At 42.6% G+C, this 25,204-nt stretch overlaps 2 protein-coding genes across 4 annotated transcripts; one reads left to right on the forward strand and one right to left on the reverse strand.

The window, feature by feature from the left end:
- Positions 1-914: 914 nt before the first annotated feature.
- zgc:114041 (MFS_MCT7 domain-containing protein) lies at positions 915-6,986 on the forward strand. Of its 3 annotated transcripts, none has more exons than XM_029717515.1 (5): positions 915-1,034; positions 3,530-3,754; positions 3,967-4,110; positions 4,501-5,289; positions 5,440-6,986. In XM_029717515.1, the coding sequence occupies exons 2-5, from the start codon at positions 3,559-3,561 to the stop codon at positions 5,646-5,648; spliced, it is 1,338 nt and encodes a 445-aa protein (XP_029573375.1). In that variant the 5' UTR covers positions 915-1,034; positions 3,530-3,558; the 3' UTR covers positions 5,649-6,986. The 3 variants fall into 3 exon arrangements, with proteins under 3 accessions (XP_029573375.1, XP_029573376.1, XP_029573377.1); XM_029717516.1 differs by having other exon boundaries at positions 919-1,034; positions 3,641-3,754; XM_029717517.1 differs by having other exon boundaries at positions 919-1,034; positions 3,674-3,754.
- Positions 6,915-24,233, reverse strand: LOC115164750 (glycine dehydrogenase (decarboxylating), mitochondrial). Its single transcript, XM_029717514.1, has 25 exons — positions 23,840-24,233; positions 23,591-23,669; positions 21,260-21,395; positions 20,542-20,706; positions 19,977-20,054; positions 19,733-19,880; positions 19,332-19,528; positions 19,026-19,122; positions 17,961-18,066; positions 17,635-17,774; positions 17,187-17,267; positions 16,965-17,062; positions 15,078-15,162; positions 14,895-14,936; positions 14,419-14,561; positions 13,920-13,995; positions 12,822-12,947; positions 12,463-12,612; positions 10,740-10,852; positions 10,371-10,512; positions 9,798-9,909; positions 9,078-9,173; positions 8,750-8,922; positions 8,211-8,291; positions 6,915-8,050 (listed from the first exon to the last, which is right to left on the reverse strand). Exons 1-25 carry the CDS (start codon positions 24,122-24,124, stop codon positions 7,910-7,912), a joined length of 3,090 nt encoding a protein of 1,029 aa, XP_029573374.1. The 5' UTR covers positions 24,125-24,233; the 3' UTR covers positions 6,915-7,909.
- Between the last annotated feature and the right edge of the window lie 971 nt (positions 24,234-25,204).

A 25,204-nucleotide genomic window follows, 5' to 3' on the forward strand; every position in this document is an offset into this window, starting at 1 on the left:
TGCATTTTATTACTATCCAACTCTGGAAAATGTGTTACATTGACTTGCATTCTCACACTCAACCATGTTCTCTGTTTTTAAAGGATCAGCTCAGGGGAAAACCAATCCCTTTCAGAGCACATGCACCCTAGTGAGAGGAAGAAGTGGGAGTTGGCATACGTCGTGAAAACAGTGAATCAAACATTACTATGTAGTAGTACCGTCTACACTCTTCAATGGTTCCTTCTCCTGTGCAGAGAGCAGGAAACCTGTTGAGATACCAAACAGATGGGGCATGGACAGTTGAAAAGGGCTGTCAGATGTTGTAAATGGACTAGTTTGCCCTAATATTCATCATTAATTTCCTTCAGCCAATTATGTAATGATGAACATGCCCGATTCGCAAGGCAAGGGCATATTACACCATTAATGATGGGGTTCTCTCCATGTTGGCATACACCATTGACTAAGCATACACGCATGATTTAATCAATTGGGGGTCTTGGTCCATTCCATTCCAGTATTGACAGTCATGCTTAATTTTGACTGCACATTTTAGTGGTCTACGATGGTTATGTTGTAGGATACAACCAACCTAACATATTGTCAACGACACTGCATCTCTGTGCTAGAGGCGTCACTACAGACCCTGGTTCGATCCCAGCCGTGATTGGGAGACCCATAAGGCAAAGCACAATTGTCCCAGCGTCATCCACTTTAGGGGAGGGTTTGGCTGGGGTAGGCTGTAAAATAAGAATTTGTTCTAAACTGACTTGCCTAGTTAAATACATGTTAAATACAAATAAATTAGTTGTGACCAAAGCCTCTCATTGGCCAATACAAAGCATCAGCGATCCAGGGTTTATATACATGATTGGTCGCGACTTACATAATGAGCATGAGCTAGAAGAGGAGTGTCCAACTCCGACATGTATATATAGAAGACCTCCCCGCGCTGAAATAGAAATTACGATATGGCCAGTAGAAGAGAACAGCAATATCTCCCAATAAACCAGGAGGAGAAGAGCACGAAGTGAGAAGGCTACGATCCAGTCGTGAGTGATACTCCATTTCTTTATTCCATCCTTGCGTTGAGTTCTCAGAACAGTTAGCAGGATAAATACTGTCAATTTAGACATAAAAAAAGTCAGAATGACTAGACATGATGCAAGTGCAGTAACTGCTGTTATCTCATTGCGAAGAAGAATAGATATTGTCGATCGATGCATTGTATCACATGTGGTGCGGATTGTCATTGCATTGTTTGCAGTGCAGGTCCACTACGTGCGGTCATTCGCTTGAACGACCGAGAAGCTGAGTTTAGAGCGCCAATAGACACGACTTTCTAGTCAGAAATTCAGAAACTGTCATCATGCTCAGAAATACATTAAGGCAGACAAGCTGAGGCTCTAAGAAAGTGTTACCTACTCGCTGTCAACCTGGTCTCGGAGCATTTCGTATGATTCTGTACGTAAATCAGACAGTCAACATGTTAGGAATTTGCAAAACGTACAATATGTTAGGAATTTGCTAAACATATGTTACTAATTCTAGTTAGGGGACTAACGTTAGCAACCTCCCTAATGTTAGATAGGCAATGACTTGAAAAGACTACAAGAACCAGATTTCCCACTTCCTGGTTGGATTTTTCTCAGGTTTTTGCCTGCCATATGAGTTCTGTTATACTCACAGACATCATTCAAACAGTTTTAGAAACTTCAGAGTGTTTTCTATCCAAATCTACTAATAATATGCATATTCTAGTTCCTGGGCCCGAGTAGTAGGCCGTTTAATTTGGGTACGTTTTTCATCCAGCTGTGAAAATACTGCCCCCTACCCAAGAGAGGTTTTAAGACAGATGGTTACTTAAGGCATAAACAAAAGGAGGGTTGGACATATACGAAAAAGTCTAGCTACCCAAAGGTTGCGAGTTCGAAGCACATGACATACAACTTTAGCATTTGAGCAAATTAGCAACTTTTCAACTACTTAGCATGTTAGCTAACCCTTCCCTTAACTTTAACCCTTTTAGCTAACCCGTCACCCATTTCTTAAACTTAACCCTAAATCCTAGCCTAGCTAACACAGTGACTTAGGGTTCATTTTGCACTTCCTAAGGCTTCCACTAGATGTCAACAGTCTTTAGAAAGTTGTTTGAGGCGTCTATGGTGAACAGAGAGCGAACAAAGGAAGTTGGAAGTTGTTGACTCAGGAAAGCACATGAGTTCATTGGCGCGTGTTCACGTAAGGGGTAGCTGTGTTCCAAAACGTTTTTCAAGACATTGAAATCGTCCGGTTGGAATATTATTGAAGTTTTAAGTTAAAAAGGCCCTAAAGATTGATGCTATACAACGTTTGACATGTTTGAACCAACGTAAATATATATATTTTTTTACTTTTTGTCGTGACATTTTGGCTGCGCTTCCTACACTTGGAATAGCTTACTGAACGCGCAAACAACGAGGTATTTGGACATAAATTATGGACTTTATCGAACAAAACAACATTTATTGTGGACCTGGGATTCCTGGAAAGTGCCTTCTGATGAAGATCATCAAAGGTAAGTGAATATTTGTAATGCTATTTATGATTTTAGATGACTCCAAAATGGCGGGTATCTGTATTGCTTGATGTCTTTTTCTGAGCGCAGTACTCAGATTATTGCAAAGTGTGCTTTCCCCGTGAAGCTTTTTTTAAATCTGTCACAGCGGTTGCATAAAGGAGATGTTCATCTATAATTCTTTGAATAACAGTTTAATATTTTATCAACGTTTATGATGAGTATTTTTGTAAATTGTTGTGCTGATTCACCAGCAGTATTGGAGGCAAAATATTTTCTGAACATCACGTGCCAATGTAAAATGCTATTTTTGGATATAAATATCAACTTGATCGAACAAAAAATGCATGTATTGTGTAACATGATGTCCTAGGAGTGTCATCTGAAGATCATCGTCAAAGGTTAGTGCATAATTTTAGCTGGTTTTCTGGTTTTTGTGATGCCTGTCCTTGCTAGGAAAATGGCTGTTTGGTTTTTCTTGTGTTGGAACTGTCCTAACATGATCTAACTTTATGCTTTCGCCGTAAAGCCTTTTTGAAATCGGACAATGTGGTTACATTAAGGAGAGGTGTATCTTTAAAATGGTGTAAAATAGTCGTATGTTTGACAACTTTGAATTAGCTAACGTCCCACCTCCCCAAGAGAGAGGTTAATGGAGCATCTTGGATTTACATACAGAATAATACAAAATGCTCTGAGACCAGGTTGCAACTAAGTGTATTTGGGTCCACGAAATGAGTGCCTTTTGCTTGCCTTTGACATTAAGTAGAAATTGTCCACAAATATTGCATTTTGAAAGCCTGTTTATATTAAAAAAGGCACTTCATTTAATATCTATAGTGTTTTTTTGGGGGGGGGTGCAATATTTGTTTTTTATTAAGTTGAACATGTGCTCTTTATGACCATGTCAAAATAAAGTGGTAGAACCACCCATTTACTGACCACATTGCAGCAGTGAACATGTGCCTACTGTACATATGTTCTTCGAAGGCTGTAGAGCTGTGACGCAGAACCCTGGTATGAAGGCAGGTGGCCCCCCTGATGGGGGCTATGGATGGGTGGTGGTCACCTCAGCCTTCTTTATCATGGGCCTCACTACAGGCGTCCTTAAGAACTTCGGCCTATTCTTCCTAGAGATCCAGAAGCACTTTGGAGTCCTCACCAGCACCACCTCATGGGTCACCTCCACTATGATAGTCATGTTTCACTTGGGAGGTAAGTGAGGGCAACTTGTCTTGTTTACATTGCAGTTTAACTTCCATTTCATTATTCAACTGAAATGTGTTGCATGGTTATAGAGCGTTATAAGTTGGCCAAAAACAAACATGGGTTTCATGCTCAAGCAACTAGAGACAAGGTTGACATTTTGTTGTAGTAACCACTAGAATCCACTCTGATTCCTGTAATGATTTGTCTCCTCACCTCAGCCCCAGTCGCCAGTGTCCTGAGCATGCACTGTACCCAGAGGGCAGTCATCATGATGGGAGGGCTCCTCACTGCTTCAGGGATGATCCTGGCTTCTCTCGACCTCAGTCTTCCATGGATGTACCTCAGCATAGGTGTACTGCAAGGTAGGGTTGAGGGCTCCCCAAGTGGAAAAAATAAGTTTATGTATTTTTTGTTGTCAATGACCAATCACAGGAGACAACGATCACCAGCCCATAAAACCTACTGTACCAGTACAGTTAAAATAATCAGAGGAGAACAAAAGGCATTACCTCGAGTGATTTTCTATTTCGGAAGTTTGAGAAATAGAACTGAAATGGTCATCACTGAGGGTAAACAATCCTGATGAATTTTACCTTGTGACCCCAACCAGAACACATTGTAACTGAACAACTTGGTGTAGTTATTGATTAGCTATATTGGCTCATTAAATTTGAGCACATACACATGTATAATGTATTACATTTAGTAACAGACCAACACAGAGCCAAGATTTATCTTCACTTTATTTTTAGGTTTGGGACTTTCATTTTCCTGGTTACCAGCCAACAGCATAGTGAGCCACTACTTCCTGAAGTGGCGTCCCATAGCGTACGCCATAGCCAGCTCTGGGGAGTGTGTTTTCGCCATGGTGTTCAGTCCTTTCTTCCAGTGGCTCATCGAGGTCTACACCTGGCAGGGAGCTCTGCTCGTCATAGGGAGCCTTCAGCTCAACATCTGCGTCTGTGGAGCCCTCATGAGACCTCTTGAATCCAAACCCCATAATCCCACCAAGCCAAATAAGGACAACCACCAGGACTCCAAAGCTGCTGATGACCCGATACCAAAGAAGCTAAGCTTCCAGTGGACGTTGCTAAGGAAACCAGAATTTCTGCTCTACATCCTGTTTGCCATTTTCGCTGCTGCAGGATTTTTCATCCCACCTCTATTCGTGGTTCCCTATGCCACCAGCCTGGGATTGAAGAACTACTGGGCGGCATCCATCCTGTCTGTGCTGGCATTGGCTGACTTGCTTGGTCGGCTGGCCTGTGGTTGGCTGGCCAATCTGAGGCTGGTGAGGAACCTACAGCTGCTGACAATGGTGGTCACCATGTTGGGAGTAGTGCTACTGCTGCTGCCCATTGGCAAGGACTACTCGGTCCTTCTGGTCTTCTCCTCGCTCTACGGTTTTCTGTTTGGCTGCGTTGTAGCCATCCATGTGATGTCTATTGTGGACATAGTGGGCCTGGAGGGGTTCGACAGCGGCCTGGGACTCTTCATGCTTTTTAGAAGTATCGGGGGATTCATTGGTCCACCTGCTGCAGGTGAGATGGGGTGAAATTACAATGTTGACATGCACTAACTGAATTGCACCCATTTTCACTTTGAATGAACTAAGCTTTTAATCAGTGAAGCTACTGGTTTATTCATCCAGGGCAGCAGTTTGTGGGCTCAAATTTCTTCTCTTTGCACAGGTTGGCTGGTTGACCTGGACAAAGACTTTGGTGCATGCTTCTACCTGTCTGGATTGGTTCTCATCATATCTGGTGTGTTTGTGGTGCTGGTGGATCGACTTGTCGAGCGGAAGAAGGCCTCTCCCAGTGACACCAAGCTAGAGGCCACTCAGGCCTTTGCCTACAAGATGGGAGTGAAGCTGGTTGTTAGTGAGAGCAACTGCAAATAATGTTACTCTGTTTCAGGGGATATGGCAGTAAATGTTTGCAGTTCATGAGCTCTTGGGATGGCTTCATTCTGAGCTTGTATCGCCTAGTCAGGGTTTTATCTATATTAAGCTGCGTCACAGGAGTAAGTAATGGAGGGTGTTGACATTATACCTGGTCATTCACCATTTGTAAAGTTCCCGGTTTACATATGTTTGACTAGGTTGTACAGTAGTTTTTATCACTTTTAATGCCTACCATTATGTATTTGAATGGTCACTGATTTGTCTTGCAATTGTCTTATATACTTGGCATACAGTATAACTAATGTTCATACAGGTATTTTGTTTTAATCTCTGGTGCAATGCATGTATTTTACCTATATTTTAAATGTTTTTTTGGTTAGACATGCTAACACCTATGCTTAGGCACATAATGTGAGTAAAGTTAAGTATTTCGATGTACCGCTTTACCCATACATTAACTCGAATGTCATGTGCTATAGGGTTAATGATAAATCAATGTTATTTATCCCCCTTTTACACAATAGAATATTACCCATGGCAATCTAGTACTGGAGCTGTGGCTCAGCACTTTACATGTCACCAGTGCCTTATCTATATTACTTTTTTTTCCCTTTTTTTTTCAATAAAGACTATTCAAATATGTTAAGCTTAATGGCTGTGCAAGTTCCTCCCATCCACATCAAAGGTTGTCAGCTGTTGCCACACCATTTAGTCCTCCCCTGATAATGATGTTTCTGAAATAATGATCAGTCTGTTTCAAAAGCTGAATGTCTTCTGTAGCTTTTAAATCTTCCTTCACCAAAATGGGTCAACGGCAGAGCAGAGGTGGCTGGTAGGAGTTAGAGGACGGGCTCATTGTAATGACTGGAATAAATTGAACAGCTACCATGTTTGATACCGTTCCATTTAGTCCATTACAACCTCTAGCTCCTCTGAAGATGGCACATAATTAGTGAGACTACAGGCACAGCATTTATTTTGTTTAGAACTCTGGCAGTACCCAAGCCCTGCTCTCTCCGGTACCATTCTTTCTACTTGAGTAGCATTACTAGGGGCAGATGTGTGCTAGCTGACACCTTCCAGTGTTTTTTGGCATTTTCTGAGTTCTAGAGCTATCCAATCCACAACTGGCTCCTTGTGTTATCAAGGACTCTGCCATTGGCTGCAATGAAACCACCAGACTTTAAAATCCAACATCCCACGCAGCTGCGTTACATTGTCTAGACTAAATTCCCCCCCCATCCAAATGTAAGACAAAAAGGGTAATTTTGCACCCATCAAAGTGCATTACATGTTTATTTTTGCAATTTATTGAATGAATAAAAAATTAAGGCATTGAATGTGTGGTGGCTATACAATGGCACAAACCTGCACCTTTCATCCCAATGGGCACAAGTCAATTGTCTAGGGAACAATCGCTCTCCCCTGCTCCTTAAGTTGATTTGCTACCATAATTACACTAACCAGACCAAGGCAGATGCTAGTCATTTGTGAGAACAATGGTGTGTGACCAGAACTGATGCTCTTCATATCGAGCTGCAAAAACCACAAGTCGATGTGTAATTTAATCACGCATACAGGCTGTAGATCTTACAAGTTGTCTATTTTGGGTCTAACAATCTTTACATTGATATTCACCACAGCACTTAAGTCATGCACCCACAACTGTTCCAGTTGTACAGTGAGGCTAAGCAAAGATGATCACCTAATAGGATTAAAAGGAACGGGGTTCTCATGCCATGTCCATAGGCAGAGAACTGAAGTCATTCTTTGAACTAATACTTAAAGCCCAATTTAGTTCGATGAACATCACTTTAGTCTCTGTTTTGGAGATAAATGTCAATGTATTAGTGTCTCAAAACAAATCATGTGAGAAAGTTATTGGTGTTTAACATTCACATCTAGATGGCAGTATTTCCTTATGTGGAAAAGATTGACAATGTTTAATACAACTATTTTCCTTAAGATTAAAACTATCCATAATTCTTATCAAGACTAGCATAAGTGATTAGGCAAATGTGTCAAAATACACTTTCATGCACAGAACAGAGCAAATATTAACAAAACCCTACAACTTGATCTACGTGTCAGTCCGATCCGCTACTTTAGAGCATAAAAACATGAAGGAAGTCAAGGCAACTATTTGTACAACAGAAAAGAGTCGAGGCACATTGAAATACAGAAACTACAGTGTACGATACAACTCAATGGATTTTCTGAATTTGGAAGTGTGATGACTGGTATAACGGAGGCGTTTGTCATGAGGAAGCTCTCTTCTCCTCGTATGGTGACTCATACACGTCCATGGGGGGGCAGGTGCAGACCAGGTGCTGGTCACCGTAGATGTCGTCAATCCTGGAGATGGATGGCCAGAATTTGGTCTCAGGCCTCACGAATGGCTGGAAATGGGGAAAGCGAGTTTACCTTGCTTACAATTTGTTATTAGAAAGAGTAATGTGTAAAGATTTTGCTAACGCTGATGTAAACATGTTGACATTTGCATGAAAATACATTTTTAATGGAGTTGGTAGTGTGATGTTTTCCAGAGGGAAGACTCACCAGGGGGAAAGCAGCATACTCCCTGGAGTAGGGCCTGTCCCAGGTAGAGGAGGTGATGCTTGCCAGGGAGTGAGGTGCCATCTGTGGACACAGACCCCAGTGAACACCTATTTTAGCTGTTCTGGTGACATACAGCAACTCGTGCTACATTTTAGGTGCTACCACTAAAAACAGATTTATGCTCAATAACACTATAATAAAAGGTTGTCCATATCACAGTGGTATTTCTTAAACCGTCTAGTGAAAATCTTGCTTTTAAAGTTCATACTCCACTCCAAATAATGTTGACTCATCCTATTCTCGTATGTGGCCAAAGCATACATTAAAAAATAATTACACTTCAGAAACCCCATCTCAAACAGACAGTTTAAAAAATGCTTGCCTTTTCCTCAGAGGATGTCAACAACACAAAACAGTTAAGTTGAAACTAACACCGATTTGACTTAGTAAAATTGCAATGAGTTTAATGACCACTGTATGTAGCTGATTGCATGGCTTGACACAATTTGTTAGTTGTCTGAGTCAGGCCAGTGGCGTACCTTCAATGGGTTAATGCGGGCATCCATCCTGCCTTCCTCAATATCTGCTATTTCCTGTCTGATTCCCATCAGCGAGTCACAGAAGCGGTCCATCTCTGCCTTGTCCTCCGACTCAGTGGGCTCGATCATCAGGGTTCCTGCCACGGGCCACGACATGGTGGGGGCATGGAAACCTGACCAAGGTTAGAAACACAGGGGGATGAGAAGGCTCACGAGGAAATTCAATAATAAAACTTCTCATTTTTTTACTTAGAGTAAGAGACAAGTGGACCATGTTGACTTTTCAGCAGTGCCCAACTATCTGTTAATGCAGTATGTTCCAGCTCACCGTAATCCTGTAGCCTTTTCGCCACATCCACCGCTTCAATGTTTGCGGACTTCTTGAATGGCCTCACATCCAAAATAAATTCATGAGCACAAAAGCCTGTGGACCAAAACAATCAGTGTTAAAGCAACATTTTGCTAGTGTTGGCTAATTACTGAAGGACTTTACAAAGTGATGTAATCAAAAGCAAAATTTGGGAGTGTGACCGTCCATTACAAATGGAATATGGTTCCAAGTGACAGATGCAAAGGTATTGAAGTTCAGGAACAAAATCTAAGAAAAGCATCTGGCAATAATTGTATGATCTTCTGTGTAGAAAAGATCATTGCTTTCAGTGATGGTGTTCTTTTTCCCTCCAGTCAGATTTAGTGACTGGTCCTGTCCACTCTTGTTTTAAGTCCTGTGCAGCTTGTGCTCGTCTTAGAGGGAAAAAGACACGTACGTGTTCCTGCGAGTCTTAGCTTTCAGGAATGGGGTCATAATAGCTTATAGCTCCAACTGTTCAAAAATGTGAGCCACATTTGTAGGAAGTAAAACAGACCGCTCGGTTTGTCCCGACCGCTTTTACCGGATATCAAAGGTCACTCATGTACCCGTGGTTCTATGAACTAAATGGCGCATTAGTTTCTCGTGACCCCATCTTCAAATCAGGAAATCCGACAAGGTCATGACCCCTAGTTTGGAAAACGCTGTAAAACGGGGTGAATAGGAATTACCACTCACCTTTCCTGCCTTTGAAGAGGATTTTGTAGTGGCTCTCCAGTCTCTTGGCCATATAGTTGGCATTCAGGATAGCCACCTCTGTGGCGTGAACCAGCCCCTTGGCTCCCATCATCTACACAGTAGGATACAAGGTCAGGGTCTATATCGACATGTACTCAACTGATGTCGCTGCTTTAGTTGCATGTTTTCTCTCTGCATTTGCCTAGAAAGACAATTTGAGTATCCTGAATAACACTATTCTAACAAATCTATCATTATTGAAATTCCATGGCACTGAACCATAGGATGCATGTAATGTCTTGTGTACTGGAGGCAGCTCTGCAGTGGTCACAAGCTAGCATAGCCACAAAGTCATAGAGTCTGATTTTAAACCTAACATTAACCACCATGCTAATCCTGATGCCTAACCTTAAATTAAGACCAAAAAACACATTTTGGTTTCCATTACATTTTCACAATATAGCCAATATTGACTTTGCATCTGGCCAATCTAGCAGATACCACTCAGTTCTTCCTCCAAGCCAATATTCATGACAAACGTCAACCTGCTCATAGGATAGATGTAGTACTGACCTTGATGTAAGCCCAGGAGATGGGCAGGATGGCACTGGAGCCCCAGGGGGCAGCACTGATGGTGCCCAGGGAGCTGGACATGTTGCCAGCTGACATTAAGACCACTGGGTGGCTAGGCAGGAATGGGGCGAGGTGCTCCTTCCTGTTTATCATACACAACTCGATTTAAAGTCAAAAGTAATTACTTATCCACTTTTTAAATTGTGTTTTTTTTGCACTAATACTTACTGAGAGTAGTGTTTCCTGATCAGGATAAAAACTCCACATTTATAATGGATTTTGCCAGTTCTAGATTTGCTTTGGGCAGTTTGAGTTTGTGCTTTGCCCACCAATGTGCATTTGAGGGAAACTATCCAGTTTGTCACTTACACTCCAATAGGTCCCATCCCTGGTCCTCCGCCTCCGTGGGGGATACAGAAAGTCTTGTGGAGGTTCAAGTGAGAGACGTCAGATCCATAGTCACCAGGACGACACAGGCCCACCTGTAGAGTAGAGAGCAGAGCAGGTAGGAGAGAGCGGTGATGACAATGTGGTAGAAAGGCAATTCTCCAAAGTTACTCATCTGCAGAAGAGGGCGCTACTGTACTCTGGGGGTAAAATGCATTAGACCTGTGTTAAAAAAATAATCAAATTGAATAGCTCAAATACACTACACGACCAAAATGATGTGGACACCTGCTCATGGAACATCCCATTCCAAAAATCATAGGCATTAATATGGAGTTGGTCCCACCTTTGCTGATATAACAGCCTCCACTCTTCTGGGAAGGCTTTCCACAAGATGTTGGAACATGCAGGGACTTGCTTCCATTCAGCCACAAGAGCATTTGAGGTCGGGCATTTGAGGTCCAATTCATCCCAAAGATGTTCGATGGGGTTGAGGTCAGGGCTCTGTGCAGGTCAGTCAAGTTCTTCCACGCCGATTGACAAACCATTTCTGTATGGACTTCACTTTGTGCACGTGGGCATTGTCATGCTGAAACGTCCTACCCCAAACTGTTGCCACAAAGTTGGAAGCACAGAATTCACTAGAATGTCATTGTTTAACGTAGCATTAAGATTTCCCTTCACTGGAACTAAGGGGCCTAGCCCGAACCATGAAAAACAGCCCCAGGCCATTATTCCTCCGAACTTTACAGTTGGCACTATGCATCAGGTAGCGTTCTCCTGGCATCCGCCAAACCAGAGTCCAATGGCAGCGAGCTTTACACCACTCCAGCAGACTCTTGGCATTGCACATGGTGATCTTAGGCTTGTGTGGCTGCTCGGCCATGGAAACCCATTCCATGAAGCACCCGACGAACAGTTCTTCTGCTCACATTGCTTCCAGAGGCAGTTTGTAACTAAGTACCGAATGTTGCAACCGAGGACAGACATTTGTTTTACACTCTACACACACACACACACACACACACACACACACTCACACTCGGTGGTCCCGTTCTGGGAGCTTGTTTGGTTTACCACTTTGCAGCTGAGCCGTTGTTCCTCTTAGACGTTTCCACTTCACAATAACAGCACTTACAGTTGACCGGAGCAGCTCTAGCAGGGCAGAAGTTGGACGAACTGACTTGTTGGAAAGGTGGCATCCAATGATGGTGCCATGTTGAAAGTCACAGAGCTCTTCAGTATGGCCATTCTACTGCCAATGTTTGTCTATGGAGATTACATGGCTGTGTGCTCAATTTTATACACCGGTCAGCAACAGATGTGGCTGAAATAGCCAAATCCACTAATTTGAAGGGATGTCCACATACTTTTGGCCATGTAGTGTATTTATGCTTTAGAATGGCACTTCCTGTTTTGGCGGGAAATACTGGCTTACCCGGAGAGAAAAGTGATTTATTCTCAGGACGGAACATTTGTAAAATACTGAAAATATTCAACCGTACGCTGTAGAATAGTGTAATCCCTGAGACACTTGTAAAACAAAAATATATATACTTTCATAAGGGTCTTTCAAATACACTTCTGTAATATGACTCAATATTAAAATAATGGGTCCATGATTCAATTAACATCTGGATAAGCAACCCAATTTGTTTTTTTCCCCCCAAAAAAGGTCTTTCAACAGTTTATACTCTTCTCGCACCTGTGCGTTCATATTAGCACCGTCCAGGTAGACCTGTCCTCCGTTCTGGTGGATGAGATTGCAGACATCATCAATGCTCTCCTCAAACACACCGAAGGTGGAGGGGTACGTGATCATCATGGCTGCCAGGTTAGTCTTGTGTTTGTCCACCTGAGAGGGGAATAATGTGTTAGTCTGTGTCTGCAACATAACCGTCCACTTTTAAGTGGGGGTAATTGACCGCCAATTACACTACCAGTACATAGTGAGTGACCTGACTGTCGGGCCATCATGTTCACAATGATATTTTAGTGTGGCTGGTTAGACTGAAAGGCTACTCTAACAGTAAGCTTAGCAGAATCACTCCAACCAGCTCTTACCAGTGCCTTGAGATTTGCCATGTCAATGTTGCCATCCTTGTCCACCTCCACCACCTGCACCTTCATGCCAGCCATCTGGGCACTGGCCGGGTTGGTACCATGGGCTGACTTGGGAATCAGACAAACCTGAGCAAAAGGAAAATATCAGAAACAGTTACACTCAGACCATCAAAGTAAAAGAGAGAATTAGGCCTAAACAAGTCAACCATTAGATATGCAATCACAGTCTTAAGATTTCGAAGCGCAAATCTCCAATTGACATCAAACATGATTGAAAATAGGTCTTCAATTTATTTTATCCCTTTATTAAGGAGACTTATTTTGACATTTTGCAATATTGTCACACAAGGTCACCAAGACCTGTGTGTTTGTTGGGTAACGTTTACATTCCCCCCCCCCCCCAACAGGAAAAACAAACCGAGCTCAATCTATTTTGCCCATGACTTGCAGTTCACAAAAAACACCAAATATGGGATCTTGGAATCAAGTAACTTCCAGACAGTGTGGTATTTTCTGTCCCTTATTTGCACAACTGTGGACCTTGACTGTTTCAAGAGCTCATGTCACTATCAAAGAAGTGCTTATGACAGTTCAAAAATAAAGGCTAAATTATAAAACTGGAAAGCTACTTATGGAGATTAACGGCAGTCTTATCTTCGGTCACTATTCTATCATATTCCCATCACCGGATGTACTCAAGCCACTTCAACCCAGCACATTGTGACACTTGGGGCCTTTCAAAGTTCCTGTAGAAGTATCCAACAACCCTCTTCTTCAGACATTGTATTGGAAAAGCTCTGTCTGTTGACAAACAAGTGATTGTACTTAAAACAAGTCCCTTTATGGCCTTACATGTGATAAATGATTGTAGGTGGGTCTAAGTATCATGTATTACATACAGGTTGTTTACATGGAAATGGGTGACGGCAGAAATCATTCAGACTGAAAATGAATTATGGTCATTTGTAGTACGCAAACCCCAACATATACTTTGATATAATGTTATAACAATTAACCAAGGGTGGGTTATTTTGACTCTACAGGGCCTAGCATGTGTGCTAGCAAAGATGTGTTTAGTTTAATCAGAACCATACTTACTGTTCTATGGGCCTCTCCTTTAGAGTTCAGGTAGGCTTTGATGGCCGCGAGGCCAGCGTATTCTCCCTGAGCGCCACTGAAAGACGAGGTTATACAGTCTTAATGTACCAGACATGCTCACAGACACATGCTCCAAGTGAAGTCTCAGCATAAGCAAACGTGCCGAGTTCAAAGGTTAGTCTATATGAGCGTCATAGTAACTGTAAAGGAAAAGCATGGAATAAGAGTTGAACAACCAGGCCGCTATCTTTCCAGGCCAATGTAGCACGACGTGCTATTCATCAACCCCATTTATACTGATAAGTGGGGGACTTGGAACCATAGTTATCAGCCACAAACTGACAGTTATATGATCGAGTAAAATTAATCAACTGGACAATGTGATATGTGTAACAGAGGGCGACAGGGAAATCACGCTCGGATGAGGAGTCTGGGAAACTGAAATCCCAGTTGGTCATGAATACCCCAGACTGAATATTGCTGTCGGTGAGGGGCTTACCTGTTGGGTTGGAAGGAGATCTTGTCATAGCCAGTCACCTCACAGAGGTCCTTCTCCAGCTGCCTGAAGAGCTGCTGATAACCCTCAGCCTGGTCCAGGGGGCAGAAGGGGTGAAGGTTGGCAAACTCCTTCCAGGTGATGGGCTAAAAACATTGGGAAAGAGAGAACAAAGGGAGAAATATGGGAAATGACAGTCAGCGATGTCCTTACAAGTCATAAGGTAAGCTAGTGTTTTTCACTCCACCACAAGGAGGTGAAAGAAAAGATTCATTAATCAGGGTTGGGGTCAATTCAAATCGAAGAGTCAATTCAGGAACTGATTTGAATTTAAAAATGGAAACTTTTAGAATAAATAGCTTTTAAGTTTATTGGGAAACCATTGCAAGCTAAAGCCCTTTAATTATTGGTTCAATCTCAGTACTTCCTGAATTGACTGCCTTCTAACCGAATTGACCCCAACCCTGATATTCACTCACCATGAGCTCTGAAGAACTGTTTAGCTTCATTGTGCAGGAACCCTGACATGGAAAACAAAATGGATATTACAAATGCCGATGGCTGAGAAATCTTTTCAGTAGTTCGTAGGTTTTTAGAATTCAGACCATGTAAAAAAAAAGCTCCAAAGTAAAACATTTCTTCTTTGCTTTCCCATAACTCACCAGTGGGATCATGCTGTGAACCAGAGAGATGTCCTTGTTCTCCAAGCGTTTCATGTAGCGCACAATGTTGGTCTCCGAATGGTAACTGCATGGGATGAAGAATAGGAGTGAATCAAGATTATAAAGATACGTTTTAGGCCTAATGTGTTATTTTACTTTAAAAACCTTAGTGCTTAAACCCTGTATTGTCCCGTATACAGTACCAGTCAAAAGTTGGCACCTACCAAATCCAGGGTTTCTTTATTTTTACTATTTTCTACATTGTAGAATAATAGTGAAGACATCAAAACTGTGAAATAACACATGGAATCATGTAGTAACCAAAAAAAAAAAAAAAGTGTGAAACAAATTAAAATATTTTATATTTGAGATTCTTCAAAGTAGCCACCCTTTGTCTTGATGACAACTTTGCACCCTCTTGGCATTCTCTCAACCAGCTTCATGAGGTAGTCACCTGGAATGCATTTCAATTAACAGGTGTGCCTTGTTCATTTGTGGAATTTCTTTCCTTCTTAATGCGTTTGAGCCAATCAGTTGTGTTGTGACAAGGTAGGGGTGGTATACAGAAGATAGCCCTATTTGGTAAAAGACCAAGTCCATATTATGGTAAGAACAGCTCAAATAAGCAAAGAGAAACGACAGTAAATCATTACTTTAAGACACAGTCAGTCAATCTGGAAAATGTCAAGAACTTTGAAAGTTTCTTCAAGTGCAGTCGCACAAACCATCAAGCGCTAAGATAAAACTGGCTCTCATGAGGCCCGCCACAGGAAAGGAAGACCCAGAGTTACCTCTGCTGCAGAGGATACGTTCATTAGAGTTACCGGCCTCAGAAATTGCAGCCCAAATAAATTCTTCAGAGTTCAAGTAACAGACACATTTCAACAGCAACTGTTCAGAGGAAACTGCGTGAAATCAGGCCTTCATGGCCAAACTGCTGCAAAGAAACCCCTACTAAAGGACACCAATAAGAAGAAGATACTTGCTTGGGCCAAGAAAGATGAGCAATGGACATTAGACCGGTGGAAATCTGTCCTTTGGTCTGATGAGTCCAAATTTGCTGATGAGTCCAAGATTTTTGGTTTCAACCGCCTTGTCTTGGTGAGAAGCAGAGTAAGTGAACAGATGATCTCTGCATGTGTAGTTCCCACCGTGAAGCATGGAGGAGGAGGTGTGATGGTGCTTTGCTGGTGACACTGTCTGTGATTTATTTAGAATTCAAGGCACACTTAACCAGCATGGCTCCCACAGCATTGACCAAGAAGGAGAGTGAGTGCTGCATCAGATGACCTGGCCACAACAATCAGCTGACCTCAACCCAATTGAGATGGTTTGGGATGAGTTGGACCGCAGACTGAAGGAAAAGTAGCCAACAAGTGCTCAGTATATATGGGAACTGTTGGAAAAGCATTCCAGGTGAAGCTGGTTGAGAGAATGCCAAGAGTGTGCAAAGCTGTCAAAGCAAAGGGTGGCTACTTTGAAGAATCTAAAATATATTTTTGTTTAACACTTTTTTGTTTACATGATTCCATATGTGTTATTTCATAGTTTTGATGTCTTCACTATTATTCTACAATGTAGGAAATAGTCAAATAAAGAAAAACCCTTGAATGAGTAGGTGCGTCCAAACTTTCTACTGGTACTGTATGCGTAACAACCTTATGCTATCAGTGCAAGGAATTATTCTACCAAGCATCAATTGGAGTTTGGGACAACAAAGACAATTAATAATCACGGAACATCAGCTAATGTCTCTCACCAGTCTGGTGTCATTATACTGATAATACGATGATCACTAAGAACACAAGTCATCAACAGTTATGGCATAACAAGCTCATCCTTATTACGGTAAATATTGTAATATGTGGCAGATACAAACAGACCAACCTGTTGAAGACTGTGTGAATGAGGTACTTGCTGGTCCTCTTGAAAGGACTACCCATAATGCCTTTCACCCTTTCACCCATCTTCTCAGCAATCAGCTCCTGTAAATTGAGATTTAAATGAAATTTGATATTTGTCCTATGGCTTCAAGATGGACCTTTGCACTCGCTTAAGAAAGCAATGCTGAATATATGCATAATATTTTTCCATTGAAAGCAATCGTACCGCTGAGGATTCACATCCAAAGACCCAGAGCAGATCGTCCAAGTCTCTCTCCGTCACGGTCTCATCCAGAGACACACCTAACTAGGTAAAGAAATAAATCATTTCAACCAAAAGTCACCTTGTCCGAGAGATTTACATGGTTATCAAAACATCCCGCCAGGGTAAGCCTAAATGAAACACAGCCCTTATTTTAAGTGTTTCTAAAATCCCCTATGGGAAAAATGAATGTTACAAAAACAATTGGAACCATTTCCCTGTTTGACTGCTAGGTTATGACACCGCCACTGTGGAGCTCTATGGAGGGAGTCTTAATATGAGTGTATCTATGCTTCTGTGTGCTTTAATGACAATGTATTCTAAGGGTCAAATGTTGTCAATAAAGCACATGTAATAACTCTGGGTGGATGTGTATGTAATTTGTTCCCAAACTGTATCTGTTACTACTCACCACTCCATCACTGTAGACACGCAGATTGATCTCCCTTTGGACAGCCCTCTCCAGGATGTCCTTGGCTGCCACACTGCAGCCAACCTTCAGCGTGTCGAAGAACATCTCACTGTGCAGCCTGTGTCCGGCCCGCTTCAGACCTGATACAAAAGGAGGGAGAGAGGCATTTCAAAAAAAATAAAAAAATCTAAGAACACATTTGTAAATCATCTGAAAATAAGCAATGTTACCATTGTCTTTCTCAATGCACACTTTTGGTTGAAATTTGCTAACCATTGATTGATCGTAAAAATGGACCTGTGCAGTCAGGGTGTCGGAGGACATACCTTCAGCCAGTATCAGTGCAGCATTGTGTGTCCTCTCAGCAATGTGCTTTAAGCCCTGGGGTCCATGATACACCCCAAACATGGCTGCCATGTTGGCCAGCAGAGCCTGAAAGACAGATACATTTGAAGGTGAGAAACTTTCCTTTAAATAAAATGTTTTAAAAATATTAATGAAGACAACCACTACATTGACATTTTTTTTTACACAAACAAACTTTCATAAGAGTTGAATACACTAAGGTAACAATCCTGTTCTGGGGGGGGGGGTGTACAGCGTGTCGGTATTGGGGTGTGTACAGCGTGTCGGTATTGGGGGGGGGGGGGGGGGGGTGTACGGCGTGTCGGTATTGGGGGCGGGGGTGTACGGCGTGTCGGTATTGGGGGCGGGGGTGTGTACGGCGTGTCGGTATTGGGGGGGGTGTGTACAGCGTGTCGGTATTGGGGGCGGGGGTGTACAGCGTGTCGGTATTGGGGGCGGGGGTGTACAGCGTGTCGGTATTGGGGGGGGTGTGTACAGCGTGTCGGTATTGGGGGCGGGGGTGTACAGCGTGTCGGTATTGGGGGCGGGGGTGTACAGCGTGTCGGTATTGGGGGGGGTGTACAGCGTGTCGGTATTGGGGGGGTGTACAGCGTGTCGGTATTGGGGGGGGGGTGTACAGCGTGTCGGTATTGGGGCGGGGTGTACAGCGTGTCGGTATTGGGGGGGGGGGGGCTGTACGGCGTGTCGGTATTGGGGGGGGGGGTGTACAGCGTGTCGGTATTGGGGGGGGGGGTGTACAGCGTGTCGGTATTGGGGGGGGGTGTACAGCGTGTCGGAATTGGGGGGTGGGGGTGTACAGCGTGTCGGAATTGGGGGGTGGGGGTGTACAGCGTGTCGGAATTGGGGGGTGGGGGTGTACAGCGTGTCGGAATTGGGGGGTGGGGGTGTACAGCGTGTCGGTATTAGGGGGGGGTGTACAGCGTGTCGGTATTGGGGGGGGGGGTGTACAGCGTGTCGGTATTGGGGGGGGTGTACAGCGTGTCGGTATTGGGGGGGGGGGTGTACAGCAGGGGGGTGTACAGTACCTGTGCAGTACAGATGTTGCTGGTGGCCTTGTCTCTACGTATGTGCTGCTCTCTGGTCTGCAGAGCCAGACGGTACACCTCCTTACCAGCTGCATCCCTGCAGACGAACAAGGGACATTTCAAACCAATGTGCATCGAGATAGTCTTTATGTACATGTGCATTCTGTATAATTCAGTCTTTTCCACTGTGAGCAAGAATTATATAAAGTCAATCAACATGTTGTTTATAAAGCCCAACATTTTACAATCTCAAGAGACCTGACTTCCATTCTGAAAAGGGCCAATGTGAATCTTAAGGGCCCTCACCTGGTCACTCCCACCATCCTGCCAGGCATCATCCTGACCAGGTTTTCTTTGACAGAGAAGAAGGCAGCGTGGGGACCACCGTAGCAGAGTGGTACTCCGAACCTCTGGGAGCTGCCAAGGGCGATGTCCACCCCAAACTCTCCAGGGGGGCGCAGCACACACAGGGCCAGCAGGTCGGTGGCACAGCAAGCCAGAGCCTACAGGGATGAGAGACGGGGAGTCTTCAAACAAGTCACTTCGGTACCAAACTGGAATCACCACATAATAAAGGGTCCTTTCCTACCAAACGAGGAGCAACAAATCCAAAATAACAACCAAACCCCAACCCACAATTTACTTTCAGATAGCATCCTAGGTTAATAAACCATTACTACCAATGTCAGCTGTGGCAGCTCTCTTACCCCTCCCTTGTGAGCACGGTCCACCAGCGCAGTGAAATCCTCCACTCTGCCGTCGGTGTCTGGATACTGGAACAGCACACCGCTCACATCCTTCCCACTGAAGTCCATCTCATGAGGCAGCTTCAGCACCGTCTTGACCCCGATGTAGCTGTTGGTCAACAATCAGAGCACCCATAATGAGGATGCTGCTTTTAGTACACAGTTCTAACCTTGGTCCGAGTGAAGCTTTGAAGGATGTCCGTACTTGGCTCTGGTCTGCACCACAGCAATCGTCTGAGGGTGGCATCGTGAGTCGATGTAGAACGTCCTTCTCTTGTTCTGTCTGTAGGGAACATAACAACAAACAACTTTTTGGGCAGCCTGACCAAATCCACATAGAAATTGAGTTATATATCTGTCAGTCTCATTGAAAGCAAGTCTAAGAAGCCGTAGATCTGTTCAATGCGAACTATTTCTATGCTTCCCGTTCTTACGTTTTGTTTTAGCGTCTTTAACTAAGTTTTGTACACCAGCTTCAAACAATCCTTTTGGTTATGGAAAACATTTCACAGCGGTTTAGATGGAACGATGATTCTCTACACTATACTTGCTTGTTTTGTCACAAATTCTGCAAATTATTACAATTTTAGGAATCATAGTGCAACTTTAACATGTGTAGGGCCAGGAGTTTTTCCTGAAAAAGTAACCTCACCAGGAGAAACTCTGGGCCTTATTTATAGACTATAACTAGATCCTTTACATTAACTATACTAAAGTAACTACCCTTTAATGGTCAGCCACTATTTCTCTTATGTTTATTCTCCCCTCACCTATGGCAGAGCTGCATGGCCTCAGCGGCGGCTGTCGCCTCATCCAGCAGAGAGGCGTTGGCCACAGCCATGCCCGTGATGTCACAGATCATGGTCTGGTAGTTGAGCAGACTCTCCAGGCGACCCTGAGCCACCTCAGGCTGATAGGGGGTGTACTGTGTCACCCTGAGGAGAACAGGAGACACAGAGAAATGATTACAGATTACATGTACCTGCTACGACTGTGATATGTGGTTGTCTCACCTAGCCATCTTAAGATGAATGCACTAATCGCTCTGGGTAAATGACAAAAATATTTGTTTAAATGTAAGAATGTATTACAATACACAGAAAAACCAAACAGTTTTTCAAGGAATCAAGATACTAGGGTGAAGTGGGTGGAAGTTTATGAAAATAAAGAAAAAGTCAGTGCTGTCTTGTTTTAAGTCGGACAAAAAACATATCCCAAGATCCCACATGTGAGGATGTCATTTAATGCAGTGCAAACCTAAACTGGAAACTTGAGCCTCAAGTCAAAAGATGTATTTGATTAGCGGCACGTTTTTCTGCAATGTAGCAATTAGTGCTTTAATGACAAGCAGAAGCCCATACATATATGCACCTTGAGTGCACAATCAAATATACAGCATCTTGCCCTACTGATGGAGACAACTTGGCTAGATGCAGAACACATCACAACTCTTTTGTTTTTGTGTATTTGTACCAAAGTGACCATTACCATCCTGAATTCTCCAGAAGGTTTCTCTGTATAACTGGAGGCACTGAGCAGTTGTAGTAGCCCATTCCAATATAAGACCTCCACACCTTGTTCTTTGATGCAATCTTTTGGAGATGCTCCAAGACTTCATTCTCACCTGCAGAAAGAGAAATCACAATTGGCATCACATATATTTGAGGAAAAAGTGCATTAAACAATTATACCCATACATTTTCTGAACAAACCACTCAAACAAAATGGGCAGTAACATCATATAGCATCAGATTCACTGTCAAAATGGAGTGGAAAGGAAATTACAGTAAACAGCTTTGTGTACTCCACGTCACTGTGTCGTGTTCTGTGTGAACTGTATACAACATTTCTGTGCGTGTAGAATGCACTTCCATTTGTGCATCATATTTCTATCTATTGTACCATATGGGCCCTTTCCCAAAGGTTAGTAATCTAGCCTAATTCTCCAGTGCTGTAGGGGAGATCAGCCAATACACACCTAGACACTGGAATTCCTCAGGCATTCCGTCACTGCTTAGCAACGCCCTCAGCAAGGAATAGACAATACTACCCCTCTGAATCAAGTGCCCAAAAGTACTCTCATAATCAGGATGAGCATTTCTCTGGTGATTTCTAATGGGGTATACCACCACACGATCAGAAAACGGTGAACATTTGCAGTTTGAGTTTAGGTGGCACAAAGAATTTAACTGTAAATCCATTTTTTTAAATGTACTGCTTTATGACTCCGCTGCACAAGAGAAGGCTGTTTGGAAATCTGACAACTAATAACAAAACAAGTGAAAGCATTATCAGTAGTGGAGGCCAGTGGTTTAGTGTGGGGGGGGGCTACTGTGGAGCTAAACATTTCGTTAGAGAGGACAGCTTTCCCATGGTCCCAAAGTTCCTCAAAGCATCAGAAAAGCCTGATTCAGAACCATCCAGCACATCTATTGTTGTGAAGAGAATCCCTTGCTGGCTTTGCAAACCAAGCCCCCCCCCTCCTAAAAGCTGAACAAGCAAAAAGCAGTATGGCCTCCAGTTTGTTCCTTCAGCATGGTTAGCTACATAATGGAACAAGACAGAAAGGAGTGACCGAGGGTGGTCTTAGAACCCCCCTCGACCTTCTTATTAAGCATTGTGAATATTAAGTCAATCATTTTGCATAACAATAATGTTGGAAACTCCCCAAATAACAGATAAGTGTTATTTTATAGCATCTGATCAGTAAGTAGTACAGTGGTATTTGAGTACACTAGGCCAAGCCTTCATTAGCAATTGAATTACTTATTCCTCTCACCATGTTGAGCACTGCTGGAATATCAGGATAGTGAAAACAATGACTCATGTAACTGATGCAAAACAGAAAATTCTGCAGCAATAATACTAGGGATTTTGACAGCTGAGAGTTTCAATACATGACATTGACACCCCAAAACGAGTAGTTTGTATTACATTGATTATTGTAGAGATGGATCACTGGTAAGAATGCATCAATGTGGACTGGTGAGAATATTGGCAAAATAAGAATCATCTTTGATGTGCCTTCGATGAAAATTGTCATCAGCAATACTTTTGTCTGTTTTCAAATTACTTTGCTTAATTAAATATCGTATATTATGTCAATATTGTCAGTTTCTTTAGAACAATGATTTTAATAAATGCAATCCATTACACAGAACAAGGTAAATTAGTAATACAATGTACTGACATTAGTCATATGTTTATAGCCTTGTAAATCTCAAGTGATAACAGTATGAGATGTCTGTCTCTGGTGGAATTATGCAGGGGTTTGCCAGGGAAATGTGCCTAGTAAGTGTTTTGTAGACAATAAACTATTATTGATAGTAAGACATTTAAAAAGTCTCCTAATTCTCTTAATCGATTGAAAATCCGTCTATCTATTATTAAATGTAAAAAAAAAATATGTATTAAAGTAAGAATACCAAAACCCATCAAATTAACCATATTAGGAATTCCATGAAGCACGTTTGCACATGTCATTCGTCTGTGATGTAATGTTAACGGCTATAACCAGATTGAACTGGACTTGGGACAGGAGCTCAAGGCTGAACTTTACACTCCAATTGCCATCCTATTAGCATCGGCTTCCGAACAGGAGATTGGTGCTGCTCGTTGAGTTCCGCAAAAACAACTCCAAATATGTTCAAAGGAAGACTTAACGGTGAAGAGGGCTTCACAATAGGAGTGCAACCTACATTTCAGCCAGTCGCTTGCTTGGCTTGATTTACAATGTTAAAAGAAAACTCAGACCAGCAAAATAGGCAGACTCAACAATAACATGTGCTGTTAAAGATGATGGAAAGAAGATAAACTTACAGAGAGGATCATCCATTTTCATACTTCTTTGAATACGGATGGATTCTGGAACTGTATCTTCTATCAACTGGGCGATTGACTGAAAAACAATGTATAGATCACAAAAAAACGCACTAAAACTATATACATTGTTGAAAGTTCAGCTGTTTATGACAAGAAACATGCAAGAGCGCCTGCAATTCATTAGATCGACACATTAGCCTACTTTCTGTCCTATCAATTCTCTATCCAAATGTTTATCAATCTTACCTCAAGTCCAAGAACATCCAGCATCTCCCTTTTCTCCCTTTCGCCTGGACCAATATGTCTCTCTGCAAAATCATCGTGTCTCGGCAGTATTCTGTCTATCTGTCTGGAAGAAGCATAGACTGCAGACGTCCGAAGACCGCGGACAGTTACAAAAGCATTGCGGTTTTGGATTCTAGTCTGTAGTTTCCCAAAGATTCGGCTTTTACCAGATATATGTCTGCAAGGTGCATGTGAATTCACCGATTTGGCGAATAGGATCCCCCAAGACTTTGCACAGCTTTGCATTTTTAACTCACTAAAACAAAAAGCTATTCAAAGAAATCCTTCACGCTTCCGACCTCAACTGAAACCCTCAGAGATGTGATTTCACCAAAAGTCTCTGCCATCTACTTCAAACTGCTTAGTTTATACGCCTGCCCCTTAAAAAAGAACGAACCAATCGATAAGAGAAAGGTCGCTGACGCGCTGACGAGCCCCAGTCAAACAGCTGCAGTGAACTTTCTCACGTGCCCGCCCACTGTAAATAAAACGAATCCGCTGTTTGTATCCGGCGACCATCATCTCCCGCCAGTTAGCTGTCAGTTGGAGCGAAGATGCTGTGTTTTGTATTAATTCAAATGTATTACATGCTTACGACCATAGCAAGAGCGCTCGAAACGACATGCCAATGCAGTATGCTTGTGCATGTGTAGGGGAATCGTCTAAGTAAGTAAACAGTGCAATCCCATTAGGTACAAAATGTGTGTTTTACATCTTTATCTCAATTATTTTATTTCCATTATTTTGTAATGTGCCATCCTTGGGTAATATTCACAGGGCCACCAGGAGGCATGTTTTATTATGCTGGTTGATGTAGGGTACCTTAATTATCCAGTTATTTTCAATATTTGTTGAAAGCAATAAAATGATGGAACTATCTTGCCTGATGGATAGTGCCTGCCATGACAGAAATTGTGAAGGGGTAAGAAAGGTAACATCGAATGTTGTTTTAGAATGGAGGTCACATTGAAGCCAAGCCTCTTACTGCCTTTTTGGCAATCTGGACCATATTCAGTATTGTTGACATCTTTGCAATAATGTTTCTAAATTAAGCAATTATAAAATACTTTGAGCACAGATTAACTGAGAATGGAGGCTGCTTGCACCATAGAGATCCTATTAAATTACTAGAGGGGTTATATCATCCCGAATGGGTGAAAATCTTTGTCAGGGAGAAATCCAAAACCAGTCTAATTGGAATCAATGGCATTAGAGCCATAGGGGATGCATTCCCTGCTTGTACTTATGCAGGAAAATAAAAGTATGGCATGTGATGTATCAGAAATGTTGTAAGTGAATTATAGTCAGCTTAAAATATTATCATAT

The sequence above is a fragment of the Salmo trutta genome, chromosome 27 (genome assembly GCF_901001165.1).
Source record: "Salmo trutta chromosome 27, fSalTru1.1, whole genome shotgun sequence".
NCBI lineage: Eukaryota > Metazoa > Chordata > Actinopteri > Salmoniformes > Salmonidae > Salmo > Salmo trutta.

Bases quoted from the DNA above. Each gene is read 5' to 3' on its own strand.
- zgc:114041 (XM_029717515.1), top strand. From the start codon at position 3,559: ATGAAGGCAGGTGGCCCCCCTGATGGGGGCTATGGATGGGTGGTGGTC. The intron at 3,755-3,966 runs GTAAGTGAGGGC...TCCTCACCTCAG, and splicing joins AGTCATGTTTCACTTGGGAG to CCCCAGTCGCCAGTGTCCTG. The intron at 4,111-4,500 runs GTAGGGTTGAGG...CTTTATTTTTAG, and splicing joins CAGCATAGGTGTACTGCAAG to GTTTGGGACTTTCATTTTCC.
- LOC115164750 (XM_029717514.1), bottom strand. From the start codon at position 24,124: ATGCAAAGCTGTGCAAAGTCTTGGGGGATCCTATTCGCCAAATCGGTG. The intron at 20,707-21,259 runs GTAATGGTCACT...TGTTCTCCTCAG, and splicing joins CTTCTGGAGAATTCAGGATG to GGTGACACAGTACACCCCCT. The intron at 10,853-12,462 runs GTGCGAGAAGAG...TCTACTCTACAG, and splicing joins GTGCTAATATGAACGCACAG to GTGGGCCTGTGTCGTCCTGG.